The sequence below is a fragment of the Pipistrellus hanaki genome, assembly GCF_964339955.1.
Source record: "Pipistrellus hanaki genome assembly, chromosome: 6".
Classification (NCBI taxonomy): domain Eukaryota; kingdom Metazoa; phylum Chordata; class Mammalia; order Chiroptera; family Vespertilionidae; genus Pipistrellus; species Pipistrellus hanaki.
This window is the reverse complement of record NC_140508.1, coordinates 10,698,142-10,711,976: the sequence shown is the minus strand read 5'-3', so window position 1 is coordinate 10,711,976 and position 13,835 is coordinate 10,698,142. Positions and strand designations below refer to the sequence as shown.

The window sequence follows — 13,835 nt, the reverse complement described above, 5'->3', positions numbered from 1 at the left end:
TGCAAGGAATTTGTCATTGTGCCTACCTAGATGATCTGTAGCTTTTAAATCTTGGACCAAAGATTTAATAATGTGTATGAACAATAAACCTTTCCTGTATTTACCAAAGAAATATTATAAAAAATTAATTTTTAAAAGTAGATGTGGATTTTTAGTATGCAGTTACTTTTTCCATCCTCAGAGACTTTTTTTTGATTTAAAAACTTCTAAAAAATTTCTATATTGATTAAAGTATCACATATTTGTCCTCATTCCCCATTTCCATCCCAAACCCCTTCCCAACTATGCCCCCACCCACCCTGTTGTCCGTGACCACTGGTTAGGCTTACATGCATGCACACAAGTCTTTTGGTTGATCTCTTCCCCTTACTCCAACCCTCTCCTACCTTCCCTCTGAGGTTTGACAGTGTGATCGATGCTTCCCTGTCTCAGGGTCTGTTTTTGTTCCTCAGTTTATGTTGTTCATTATTTCCCCTATGTGAATCAAACACCTGCACAAAACATATTGCCTTCTTATAAACTGGACTGCCAGTTGGATATGAAATGTCAGCATTAATCTTGTCACCTATCATGATTTGATATTGGCCAATGGTTGGGGTCTGGGATGGGATATTGATTGTAAGTTAATTAGGGATCTAGAAGTTTTCAGTTAATTCACAAAACTATTAAGTATCATTAAGGCTTGTTCATATAATCTGATTATACTTATGCTAGAGGCCTAGTGCATTAAATTGTGCACTTAGAGGTGGTACCTCAGCCAGCCTGCGCCCCCTCACAGTGTGGGAGCCCTCGGACATCCTTAGGCTCCTGCCACCCGCCACTGCTGCTGCACTTCCAGCCATGAGCCTGGCTCAGGGCTCTGGCTTAGCAGCACTTCCCCTGTGGGAGCACAGTGACCACCAGAGGGCAGTTCCTGCATTGAGGGTCTGCCCCTTGGTGGTCAGTGCACATCATAGCGACTGGTCATTCTACTGTTTGGTCAATTTGCATATTAGCCTTTTATTATCTAGGATATGAGGTCACAATAAAATTGCTGATAGAGTTGATGGCTTTGATTGACAGCTCATTTCTGTCATTTAAACTAGCATTTTAAATATATGAAAACATAAATGATTTTAGCTTAAGCACTTCATTACCTGTACAGAATGTTATAGAATTTTTTTATTTCTGGACAAATGCCACATGGGACATGTGCTAGGATCTTTTTTTCTCTCACCATTGGGATATCATGTAGTGTTCTTTACGCTTTGGTCAATACCGGGTATTATTATTATTATTTTTTTTAAGTTTCCAGTTTTGATTAGTAAATATTATTATATTTCATTATCTATTAAGTAAGTATTATACCATATACATTTTTCATCTGTGATTTCATTCTTTTTTACCTTTTTGCTGGATCTTGTTAATGTTTGGCAATATATTTGTAGAATATCAAAGTCCAACTGGACAAGCTCGGAGAGCAGATCACAGTCATTCACAAGAAACAACCAGATGTTACTACACAAGCTTCTGGACCTGAAGCTATTCAGATCCAAGAGACACTCTGTCATTTGGATTCCAACTGGAATGGAATCAACAGGATGTATAATGATCGTAAAGGGTATGTGTAAATTAAGTTAAATTTTAATTTAAAAAAATAACTATAAGCTCATGAGCCATGACAAAGGTCACATGTACATTAAGATTAATGAGAGTATGTTTCACATCCTTGGAAGAGGCTCTGTTTAATAAATTGTGTTGAGTGTAGTTCCTTAAAGAAAGAGGAAAGAGATTACATATAGGTAGGTGATCATTTGCAACATAATATCTTAATAATTAAAGGAAGCACCTTTAATTTTAAATATCTAAATAGTCTCCATTTTCTTTAAAATAACTTAAGGGTTTTCATTAATGTTCACTTTCCCAACATGTTGATGATTAATGTGAGAGACAGGAACAGATAATTGGAATCCATATATAACCACAAACTCTTTAAAATTAACTTGTTAAGTAAAATGATTTTGAGCCTCCGTCTTTCTAGATTTTGACCAAGCCTATTAATAGGTGGAATTAAAAAAAAAAACACGAGGAGATTTTTGGCAGTAACTGGGTATATAGTAGAAAGGCAAATAAGATGTGAAATAATAGCCCAATATAAAGTACCATGTAAGAGAAAGTTAACACAGAAAAGTACATCGGAAAACTTTAGAGACATATACACAAAAATTAGGCATCATGGTCTTCATCTTTTTTGTTTTGTTTTGTTTTGTTTTAGCCTATAATCACCTATGTGTGATTATATAATCTTTGAAAAGATATCTTTCAGTGGCCTTTTGGTATATTTATTTGTATGGATTTTTAAATTCATCTGTATGCATTTAGAGAATATTGTTTTAAGTATACCTTTATGCATACTTCTATCTAATTAGACTTGTTTATTAGATAAAGATTAAATTGTTAAAAGTAATAACATCTTAAGGCTCTGCACTGCATTATGAGATTGGTTATTATACTCTTGCCAACAGTATATGTGAAAGTTAACCGAACACTTGTTAACAAGGAAAGGTTGTTTGTTGTTTCTTTCAGACCTCTGCCAATTGTATAGTGAAGATTGCATCTCAATGGATTTTCAATTCTTTGTCAGCGACATTTCAATATTCTTACATATGTTTAATGGCCCCAGTGTTATTTCTTCTGTCAGTTGTTAGGTCATATCTTTGCTCAGTTTTCTATTATGGTATTACTATTTACTGATTAATAGTAAAGAGTTTTTTTTTTCTACAGTAAGGATATTACCTATTCATGTTTCTTGTTTATTGCTTAGTCCCAGCTTTTCATATGCTGTCTAATTTTGTTAACGGTATTTTTTGATGTATGGGTTTAATTTTACATAATTATACTTTATGAGTCTTTTTCCTTCCTGATATTGGTTTGTTTCATGCTTACAAATTACTTTTTGTGTGATATTAGTTAAATATTTATGTATCCTTTAAAAACAATTTTTTTTGATTTAAAATGATCATTTAATAGCTAAGCCACCTGAATTTTATTTTTAAATATGTTTTGTATTAAGGCTCCAGGTGGGTGGTTCTATATACTGACTGTTCAGTATCAAGCCTAGGGACCCAGGTAGGCAATGGTAACGTCATCAGAAACCAGGAACTGAGGTGGTGAATGTTTTTGGGGAAAGATATCAATGCCAGTTGCAATATTTGAGAAAGCAAATTTGTATGTTTCTAGATTAAGGCTTGGATTTTGAGTCCTTTGACTCTCTGGAAGTCCATAGACCTTCACAATTCCATACTGCCTCCCATATGAACTGACCGTGATCAGAAAGGAGGTGATGACTTAGTGCCTCCTAGTTGAACATTTCTCTTTCTCTCTCTCTCTCTCTCTCTCTCTCTCTCTCTCTCTCTCTCTCTCTCTCTCTCTCTCTCTTCTCCCTCTCTCTCTCTCTCTCTCTCTCTCTCTCTCTCTCTCTCTCTCTCTCTCTCCTGTCTCTCTCTCTCTCTCTCTCTTTCTCTAATATACGGATATACTGCTTAGATTTATTTGGTTTACTGTTTATATTCTCAGTGTCTTTGGAGTGCCTTTCTAGCAACATCTTTTCTTTATTATTGCAGCATCCCCAAAGCTGAAATTGTGGCTGTTATTTAGTTACTGCACATTTTTACCGAAGACGATAAATATTGTTTTAATGTTTTTTTCATAGTATTCTGTTTGAAGTGCTCTTAATTTTGTCATGCCCAATAGAATGTTGCTTGCTATGGGCACTTAACAAATATTAACTACATTTTCAAAATTATGTTCATGGGAGAAGGAAAAATAAACATTATTTTAGAGTTAGAGTTGTCAGGGATTATTTTATTATTTTTTAAAATAGTAATATCTTTTTATTATATAGAGTAAGAATTTTATTAATATTAAAATCTCAGGGGTATCTTCCAAGCCTTTCCCAGCACCACTTAACAAAATGAAAAGGCAGAAGGAAAGTGTTTAGGATCTGACTGCAGTAAAACTTATCCTTCTTTATACTTATTTTATACATTCTAAATATGACTAGCACTGGGCTTTGACTTTATCTTATTTCTAAAGGAGAGAGGATTAAATGGGCAACTCAGTAGTCCTTTGTCTCATTGCCTAACCTGGGCTTTGCAGGCACTTCCATACTGTACTATGGATTAGTCATTGCACAGAGGGTGTTAGTTTGCTAGAGTTACCTTAATAAGACACCACAGGCTGGGCGGCTTACTCAACATACATTTATTGTTTCCAGTTCTGGAGGCTGGAACTCCAAGATCAAGGCTCCAGCAGGGTTAGTTTGTATTGAGGCCTTTCTTACTGGCTTGCGGTTGGCCACCTTCTCCCTGTGTCCTTCATGTCTTTTTCTCTCTGCTTTTTTCGGACACAGTGAACGATATCTCTGGTGTCTCTTCCTTGACTTATTAGGATACCAGTTGTGTGGGGTTACGGCCCCACCCTTAAGACCTCATTTAAAAAAATTACCTCCCTGAAGGCCCTATCTCCAAATAGTCACTATAGGGGTTAGGGCTTCAACACATGAGTTTTGGGATCACTATTCAGTCCATCACACAGAGAATAAGGGAGGGAAAGGAAATTTTGAAGTATTTTGGCATTTTGGGTTCTGTTCTACCTGAGAAGTAAAACACCATAATTTTTTCCCTAAAAGAATAGAGTAATCATATTTGACATTTCATGGTATTAGAAATGTTAATTGTTGAAAGTTGGGTGGGTTAACTGCCTGTAGCTAATCCATCTTGATTTTCCAAACTGAAGAAGGCTGTCTTTCCAGGTAATAAGCTGCCTAGTATGTGTGCGTATGTGTGCAGGCATGTATGTGAAAGAAAGGGGGGTAGGATGGTGCTTGAGCCAGTTTCTTGGTACGACACCTTTCTCTAAAAGGAATCATTAACTGTAATCCATTACGAAAACTGATCTTAGAGCAGTGAGTTGTGAATTCACTGATTTTTGAAGCTTTCAGTTTAAATTAGATTTGAATTTATTTAGAAAAAAAATGTTTCAAAGCAGTCCTGGAAAGTTTGGAAACCTATTTTATGTTCATTTTTGTCCTCTAGTTATGTTGACAGGTCTATGGAAGAATGGATAAAGTTCCATTGTGATATAAATGACTTTGGTTTGTGGACAACGGAAGCTGAGGAGTTACTGGCTGATGCCTTGGCTCCAGATGGTGAGAAAGCCAGGGCGCACCAGAAGGTGAGTGCTCTCCATCACAGGATGCAGATCTGCTACTAACTGCCATATTCCTTCCTTCTTCTTTTTTCTTTTATTTCAGAGAGGAGAGAAGAGGGAGAGATAGAAACATCATTGATGAGAGAAAAATCATTGATCAGCTGCCTCCTCCATGCCCTCCACTGGGGTTGTGCCCTGTTCAGGAATCGAACTATGATCTCCTGGTTCATAGATCGATGCTGAACCACTGAGCCACACTGGCTGGGCCATATTCTTTTAGTATGTGGCATTTAAGATATATTTCAAAAGTTAGAGCTAAATATATGAATTTTTAGATGCATTACAACCTGCAAATTTTATTCCAAATCTATTTTTCAGTCATAAAGGCTTAGGAAACATTATTTACATTTTTAATTAAATTTTCGTGAAATTTAATTAAAAATACTCTTTAGTGGCTAATATGAAAAAAAAATATTAAAAAAACTTATATTTATGCCCAGCCAGTGTGGTTCAGTTGATCTATGAACCAGGAGGTCATGGTTCGATTCCCAATCAAGGCACATGTCTGGATTGCAGGCTGGGTCCCCAGTGTGGGGCATGCAGGAGGCAGCCAACCCATGATTCTCTCTCATCATTGGTACTTCTTTCTCTCTCTCCTTTTCCCTCCCTCTCTGAAATCAATAAAAGTACATTTAAAAATTTTAAAAAATATATATATATATTTAAAATGACACACGTAAAATTTTGTACCCAAGACTAAGGCAGAAAGATATCAGCATACCTCACCCCTGTTTTCTGTACTTAGCACTTATTGCCACTTCGTATTTTTGATAATTATTATAAAAGTAAATTATTCGTGAGCTATGTCAGGGCAGCTGCTCATGTAAGTCTAATTCAGTCTTGGAAAATATAACAGTAGCAAAATCAGTTCTGCTAATAAAATAGGGCTTTAAACATAACGGTCGAAAAGCAAACAAAATTTCAATTTACCATTGTTAAAAGATTTTCTCTTTTATTATATTTTAAAAATGTATTTCATGGAGAAGATTCATGAGGCATTAACAAATACATTTATTTTTTCTCATATACATGTTATTTTTAGAAATATAGATGAGTGACTAAATTTAACTTTAAAATATTCTCTTTAAATCTGTTGCTTAAAAATTTAGAGACCAGTGAAGCAATGTCTCAAGAAAATGCAGTTTACCTATCTGTGGTAGGACATAAGGGCATATGGATTTATTTTTCCTTTTGATATATGCTTTCAAGCACATATTTGGGAAAAGTTAAGCAATCTAATTTAATCAAACCTGATTGATGCTTATGCTTCAGTTGTAAACAGCTCAGCTGCTATTTTCTCTATATTATTTATTACCCTGTTTCACCCTATGACATCCACAAGCGTGGGTGAGATTTCAAAATGGATTTTGTGTAGTGCGCTTACTGAAATTTAATGAAAATCTTTTTAAGTGCCTTTTTCATGAACATAATGTATCCCATGACTTTGTTCCTCTAGCTGCTAGAGTCTAGCATGTAAATTAATGCCTGGGAACCTGGGGGATTCCTTGCATCAGGAAATGTTAACTTAGTGTCAGAATTCATCTTGGGCTGTCCTCTGTTGTAGGCACTTGAGGAAAGCATTAGCAGTCACCAGCCCGGTGTTTCAGCCCTCAACGCCTCCTGGGACGGGGTTGTCCAGAGACTCGGCCCCACGGATGGGAGCGCCTTAAAAGACAAGCTGGACCGCCTAAATCAACGTTGGGCTGCGATCATCGCAGAGGTGAAGGATCGGCATCCAAGGTGACTGAGCCTCACTAAGCTAAGGGCACAAGGATAGACATTTAGGGCAGGGCCTTTTAAAGATACAATCAGAGAAGTCCAGAGTTCTCGTGTTGCCTGATATTACTGACAGTTAAGACCTGCACTGTCCATGTTATGCATTTTAGAACCCTCCTCCTAACTGAATGTTCAGGCTGTCCATGAAGTCCCACTTTTTGTGCAGTAGGATACACGTGAAACTTGCCTTGCTCTTTTTATTTCTGACTGTTGATTGTGATACGGTGACCATGTGGCAGGAACTGGAAGTAGTTGAAAGAACACTCTGGACTTCTGGTCTGAAGATCGGGGTTCAGGGTCAGGCTTCTCACTTGCTCATTTCCTGACTGGACCTTGGGATCTTCATTAGTAATCCTCTTGCTAGGTCGTTCTTAGTCACAGGGTGTGCTGTGCTCATATATGTGTCAGTGCTTGGCAAATAATAAATACCTCAACTCTTCCAGGTAACAGGATACATATGATGTATTGTTGTTTGTTCTTATGCTAAATTATGTTACAGTGTCCCAGATTTTATTAGGGTACCTTCTGGTTGTAAACACTTTTCCAGTGACTATAAAGTTCAACATTATACATGTGCTATATATTGCTTTAAAATTATTTTGAAGTTATTTTCCTGAGATGGTTAATAACTAATGGATAATTTCTAATTTGCTTAATACATTCTGTCTTATGAATGAGCTTTTTTGGGGTGGGTTAATGGTAATTGTAGGCTAAAAGTTTCCAGGTACTTTTTCCTGCTAATCTTAACTCTGTAGATGATGTATTATTTTAGAACAATGCTAATATTTTGTGAACGGCCAACCTAATATCTTCTTAAGTCCAATACAGGCATACTTTGGAGATATTGTGGGTTCGGGTCCAGACCACTATAATAAATCCATCATCACAATAAAGCAAGCCACACATATTTTTGGGTTTCCCACTACATATAAAAGTTACATTTAAACTATACTGTAGCCTATTTAGTGTGCAATAGCATTTTGTCTAAACAATCCATTATGTACCTTAATTAAAAAATACTTTATTGCTAAAAAAATGCTGACCATTATCTGAGCCTTCAATGAGTCATATCTTTTTGCTGGCTTGAGGGACTTACCTTCAATTTGTAAGAAAATGCAATTCCTGTCAAACACAGTAAAATGAAACACAATAAAGTGAGGTATGCCTATATTATAACATAAAATATTCAAGTATGACTGTTTGGCCTTTGGTTGTTTTTTATAGAATAACAACATCTATCATTTTGTGTGTTTTGGTAAGAAGCAATAGCAGTTTGGGTGTCTTGGTTGAGAGTTTGCCACAGAGCGGAGACAGCGTTTGGCACCTTGTACACAGGCCCCATTTAACTCCCTCGAACTCTCTGCTAGTACAGGGTTGAGGAGCCTTTCCTCTGCCAAGGGCCATTGGGATATTTATACCATCATTTACAGGCCATGCAAAATTAACAACTTAAAAATTAGCCTGCTATATTTGGTCAAATGTTTAATTAACTCACCCCTAATGCCTTGGCAGGGCCAGACAAAATGATTTCTCGGGCCTTACAGTGCCCAGAGGCTGGGAGTTCCTCAGGCCTGCTCTAGGCCACCAGCAGGCCCATTCGTACAGCTTTACAAACTGAGGCTCAGAGAGGGGCGGTCCAAGGTCTCACACAAAGTTATTGATGATGCTAACTTATGCTCTCAAGTGCAGTTCTGTACAAACTTGGGAAGGCCACAGACCTCTAGCTGAGTTTTCTCTCTGTAAATAAGAACTGGGATATTTTCGTAGAGGAGTGTCATAAGAATTAAATTAGAGTGTTTGTGAAAAGCATCTTTCCTGCAATGCCCCCTACTGGGGCTCGAGCCTGCAACCTGGGCATGTGCCCTTGACTGGAATGGAACCTAGGACCCTTCAGTCCTCAGGCTGAAGCTCTGTCTACTGAGCCAAACTGACTAGGGGAAGAAGAAAAGATTTTAAGGAAAAAATGCTATGTTCTGATGAAGATGCAGTGTTGTCGCCAGGTGGGGTGATGAGCCATGGCATTTAGGCCTCTCAGGGGAAAGATCCTGAAACAGAGCTTTGAAGTATTTATACCATTTCCCATACATTCCGCCTGGGGAGGGCCTTCTAGGGAAAATAAGTAGAACAGGCAAAGGTGGGAGGGAGGCATGAAACAGTATGGCAGGGGAGAGACCTGCCAAGGTTAGAGGGAGACGAAGGTTCAGGGACCAGGGCCACGATTGGAAGCTGAGGTTCTTAGGATCTTCTATGCCATGCCCATGAGTTTACATGGGGAATCTTTCCAGCTTGAAAATTATCTATTTGCCAGGTCTTCTAAAGAAAAGGATGTACCCACTGGCATAGTAGATATTAGCAACAATACAGAAATTCTAAAGCTTTTTTCAAATGGATCTCTGTGAGCTGTGCTAATTATAGCTTCCAGAACTAACACATTGAAGCCACTACTTATTTTAATCTTTTTTTTTTTTAAAGAAAAGAATAACGTACCTCTTCTCCAACATCTGATATTTTAACTAAAGTGCTTGTTTTTATAAATTCGTGGTTTAACATCACTTCAGTTAGTCATTTATCTTAACTCAGAGCCACGTTGGCACTTTAAGAGCTTAGATGTGTACTGTTATCATAGTCATCGAAAAAGCGCACGTTTCAATCTGTTTTGTATTGAGTGCCTGTAGTTAAATAACTGCACAGGTCAACAGCTCACAGTGTTATTTCTTAATGAGCAATTGTTGTCTACTGTTAGAACATGAATTTAAAGCTTGTTTTTATTCATAAGGATAACGTTTAAAATGTAGATTATATTTAGCTAGTCTACAGATGAAAATTTTGTGACTCAAATAAGCAGTATTGAAATAACTTGCTATTTTCCTTCATAGGTATATTTTCAAAATACTAAATTAGTCATGATTATGAAACATGAAACATTTAAATGCCAGCTTTTTTTTTTTCTTTTTTAAATGCAAGTCTATAATAGTATTTTAGGTGTTTCCAAAGTAGTTATTTTAGTGAAATACTCTTTGATACAGAGGGTAAATTACCTGTTTTGGTATTTTTAGTCTTAACAATAGTACTGTTCTTGATTTTTTTGTTTTTAATTTTGAAGCAGTATTTCCTCCTAATGGATACTTAAATTTAAAAACTTGTGACTTTCATTAGTTTTTTAAATATTAAAATACCCTCTTTTAAATATTACTGATTCTCTACTAAATATATATTTATTTAGAATATATATTTTTTTGTGGTTGAAAAGACAAAATTATAGCCATAAAAATATGGTGATACAATGTAATTTATTAAAAAATTGCATAATAATTTACATTATTAGCTATAAAATTAATGATACCACCCCAAGCTCTAAATAGCTTTCAAACCCTTTCTTAAAAATAAATAATCTTCTTTGTCATATGAGTTCTAATCATACTCTCATCTTCTGACACATGGATTATATACTTATAAATGTTATTCTTATAACATTTAAATGATCTAATTAAGACAGTTTCTTTTTTATATTTATAATAACTATTTGTGTCCTTATGTCCTTTAAAACTTTTCTTTATTTTCTAGATTTCTTTTTATGAGTAGGCTATATTTAAATATTAGTTTTACTTTAATGAACCAACTAGATTTCCATTTTCTAATACTTGTAAAAAAATTCCATTTTCAGTATCCTTTCTTTCTTTCCTGTGAATAAAGTGGAATAATAGTTGCCACCTAATGTTAATAATATCTCATGTAATGAAGTTTTTCTCTCTCTATGGAGTAATTATGTGCCTTTTCTTATACTTTTAGATCAAAACACTTTTCATGGTTCTTAAAAAGTCTATTATGTTGAACAGTGGGATCTAGCTTAAAAAATTCTTATTATTAAATTTCAATATAATATTCATGATGAGAGAAAATAACAGTCTTTAGTTTCAATGTTTTTGGATTTAATAAAGGAAGAATTCTTACATTATCAAATAATTGGCATTGCAGAATGTATACATTATTATTGACACATTAAAACGTATTGAAATAATTATCAGGAGTCATTTCATTTGCGGCTTACTTAGTACGGATATGCAAGGCAAATGTTTGCTTTTCTGCTTAATTGGATAATTTGTCCCAATATTTTTCAATAATATCTTCTTTTAGAATATATGGGAAAAATGAGCAAATAATGGAATATAAGAGTAGAACAGATGAGATTACCTGTTGGTTAACAAAGGCCGAGAATGCTGTGCAAAAGAGATCCACCACCGAGCTGGAAGAAAATTTCAAAGAATTAACGGTAAGTGGTTTGTCTCTACATTTGCCAATTGTTTTTTGATGCACGCACAGTTACACTAAAAATAAGATAAAATATTACAAGGAGAAAAAGGTAAGAAACTTTGTGCTTTGTGGTGTATGTCGTGAACTTTAAAGAGGGATATCTTGGACTTTCCCTCTAAAGAGCAGCTGTCTTTTGTTCTTGCAGAGGTAAGGCTTCCCTAATAGAAATGAGAAATCGTGTGGTCTCAGTATTAGACCTAAGGTTTTTAGGATACTTTAAGTAGACATTATCATTGTAGAATAAATTATTGCTTTGAAGTAAAGTTTTTGCTTTTGGATTTAGAAGATAATTGCTAATTACTAGCTATAAAGTTGAGTTTTGTAGAAACAAGAAAACTCTTAAGTGACTTGAGACCCAGGGTCATGGTTGTATTAATACAATCTTTTCTGTTTATCTACAACCTACAAGGGTTGTTTATAACTGTTTATTTATGCTACATATAAAATACGTAAGGATATATAAATAAATATAATCAAATAGCCATAAATTTTATATCTTTTTGTGTTAAGAATTGAAAGACTTATTGCAGAACATAAACATACTGTGTCCATATTTTTATTTTATAAAAGAAGAAATTGGGTGAGTATGTGAATGAACACAAAGGCATGCATCAAAGTTTGCCTAAAAGGATGCCTACTAGAGATTTTGTCTAAAGAAGTAAGATTGAGGCATTTTGGAAACTATTAGTAACAACAAAAAAATACTATGTGGGAAACAATTACTAAGTTTTCTTTTCAAAATGTGACATCAAATAGCCAACAAACTTGTTCCTGTTTTAACTACAAATTTCATTCATTTTCTTGGAATATTTGTGGGCCATTGCAAAGGGCAGGACAGTACAATAGGATCTGTAGAGATGAGGTAGAGAGAGATGCATCCAACCCTTTTTATGTTGTTTTGGCCTTTCATTGGAACGGACATCATTTGCATCATCTAAGAACAGAATGTTAAATTATCAATGTAGATAGGAGAGGATATGACTCTATTATGAGACAGGGAGCACCCAAGTGCACATTGCAGGAGGTTGGTCGTTCCCGTGTCAATTACAATTTGTTGAGATATGTTCAGGCTTCTTAGAAGTTTATTGTCTACTTAAGAAGTTAAAAATTTACATTTGTAAAATACCCAAAGTATGTTAGTTTCTAATATAGTTCTTGAACTTTCTCTAGTATGACACACTTCTAATCATACCTCTCTTCTGACACCTTTAGGACTTAAACCAGGAAATGGACGTGCAAGCTGAGAAACTCAGATGGCTGAATAGAACTGAACTGGAAATGCTCTCAGATGAAAGTCTGAGTTTACATGAAAGAGAAAAAATGTCAGAAAGCTTAAGAACTGTGAATTCCACTTGGAATAAGGTGTGTATTAAGAATTTCTTTATGGTAGAATCTCACTGATTTTACTGTACGTAGGCGAATTATGAATGTCCAAGAAGAACCAATGCTGACTGTGCAGAGAATTCCAACAAAAGCACTTTGGGAAATACTATTCTGGGATATTTAATTCATCCATGCAGTCATTCATTCCCTGAATAGGGTTTAATCGAACTTTCACTTTACGCCAGTCACCATTTTAATACAGCAAAGAGTATGTCACTCCTTCTAATCCAAAGAGTTTATTGTGGGGAGACAAGTAGCTAAGCAATTATAACATAGAGGGATCCATAGAGATATAAAAGTAGGGCATATACCTGGCCTTAGGGGGTAACTGGATGGCTTTTCAGAGGAGATCATTTCCAAGCTAGTTTGTAAAGCATGAATAAGAATTGGAAAGATGAACAGTGGGGGAAAGGGCACTGCAGAGAGAACAGCAGCAAGTGAAATGGTCTAGAAGAGACAGAGAATGAGCACAATGCACTTGGGTCCTGGAAGTGACTCAGCATGAAGTAACAAATGAGTGATGCTGGCAAACATCAGATCCTGGAGGCCGCACCATGCATCACAAGGAATTTAAGCTGTGTCTTGAGAACAGTTCATCGCTTTGAGAGCAGTGGGCAGCTGTCAAAGGTTGTAAAGCAGGAGAAAGTTACCTTTTGTAAGCTGACTATAGCTGAACTATAGAGATGGATGGAGTGATCCTAGGATGGATGTTCTTAGGATATCAGGAAGTCAAGTAACTCCTCTTAGCAAAACCCACTATCAGATCAGGATAGCTGATCTGGAAAGATCAATTAGTTATTAACTCTGTAAAGGGGGTTTCAGGAGACAGATGATGACTTAGATTTGGACATGTCTGAATATCTAATTGCCAGACTGAAAGTATATTTTTGAGAGTCCTTGGCATCTTTAAACTCTGTGTGGTAGATGTAACCATTAGAAACCAGGACCCAGGGAGAGAAGCCTGAGTCAATGGTAGAAACCAAAACTCCTACCCTTTAGAATGTTAGCATTTGATGGATGGGCAGATGAGAATGAGCTTATAAAGGACACTTAGAAGGTCAGAGAGAGTGGGAGGAAAGTCAGGAATACAGACTGTTCAGAGTTCAAGGGAGGGT

General features: G+C 35.9%; 1 protein-coding gene and 1 long non-coding RNA gene across 2 annotated transcripts; both read left to right on the top strand.

Moving 5' to 3' along the window:
* The first annotated feature begins 1,416 nt into the window (after nt 1–1,416).
* On the top strand, nt 1,417–6,859 carry LOC311624118. Its single transcript, XR_014795257.1, has 3 exons — nt 1,417–1,600; nt 5,076–5,214; nt 6,815–6,859. It is a non-coding gene; the product is annotated as an uncharacterized lncRNA (long non-coding RNA).
* A 27-nt stretch (nt 6,860–6,886) lies between these two features.
* Nucleotides 6,887–13,259, top strand: LOC311624869 (utrophin-like). Its single transcript, XM_084888456.1, has 3 exons — nt 6,887–6,990; nt 11,161–11,296; nt 12,550–13,259. The coding sequence occupies exons 2-3, from the start codon at nt 11,186–11,188 to the stop codon at nt 12,736–12,738; spliced, it is 300 nt and encodes a 99-aa protein (XP_084744582.1). The 5' UTR covers nt 6,887–6,990; nt 11,161–11,185; the 3' UTR covers nt 12,739–13,259.
* The last annotated feature ends 576 nt before the right edge of the window (nt 13,260–13,835 follow it).

Coding starts and splice junctions, on each gene's coding strand:
- LOC311624869 (XM_084888456.1), top strand. CDS start 11,186: ATGGAATATAAGAGTAGAACAGATGAGATTACCTGTTGGTTAACAAAG. Junction 11,297..12,549: donor AAAATTTCAAAGAATTAACG/GTAAGTGGTTTG, acceptor TGACACCTTTAG/GACTTAAACCAGGAAATGGA.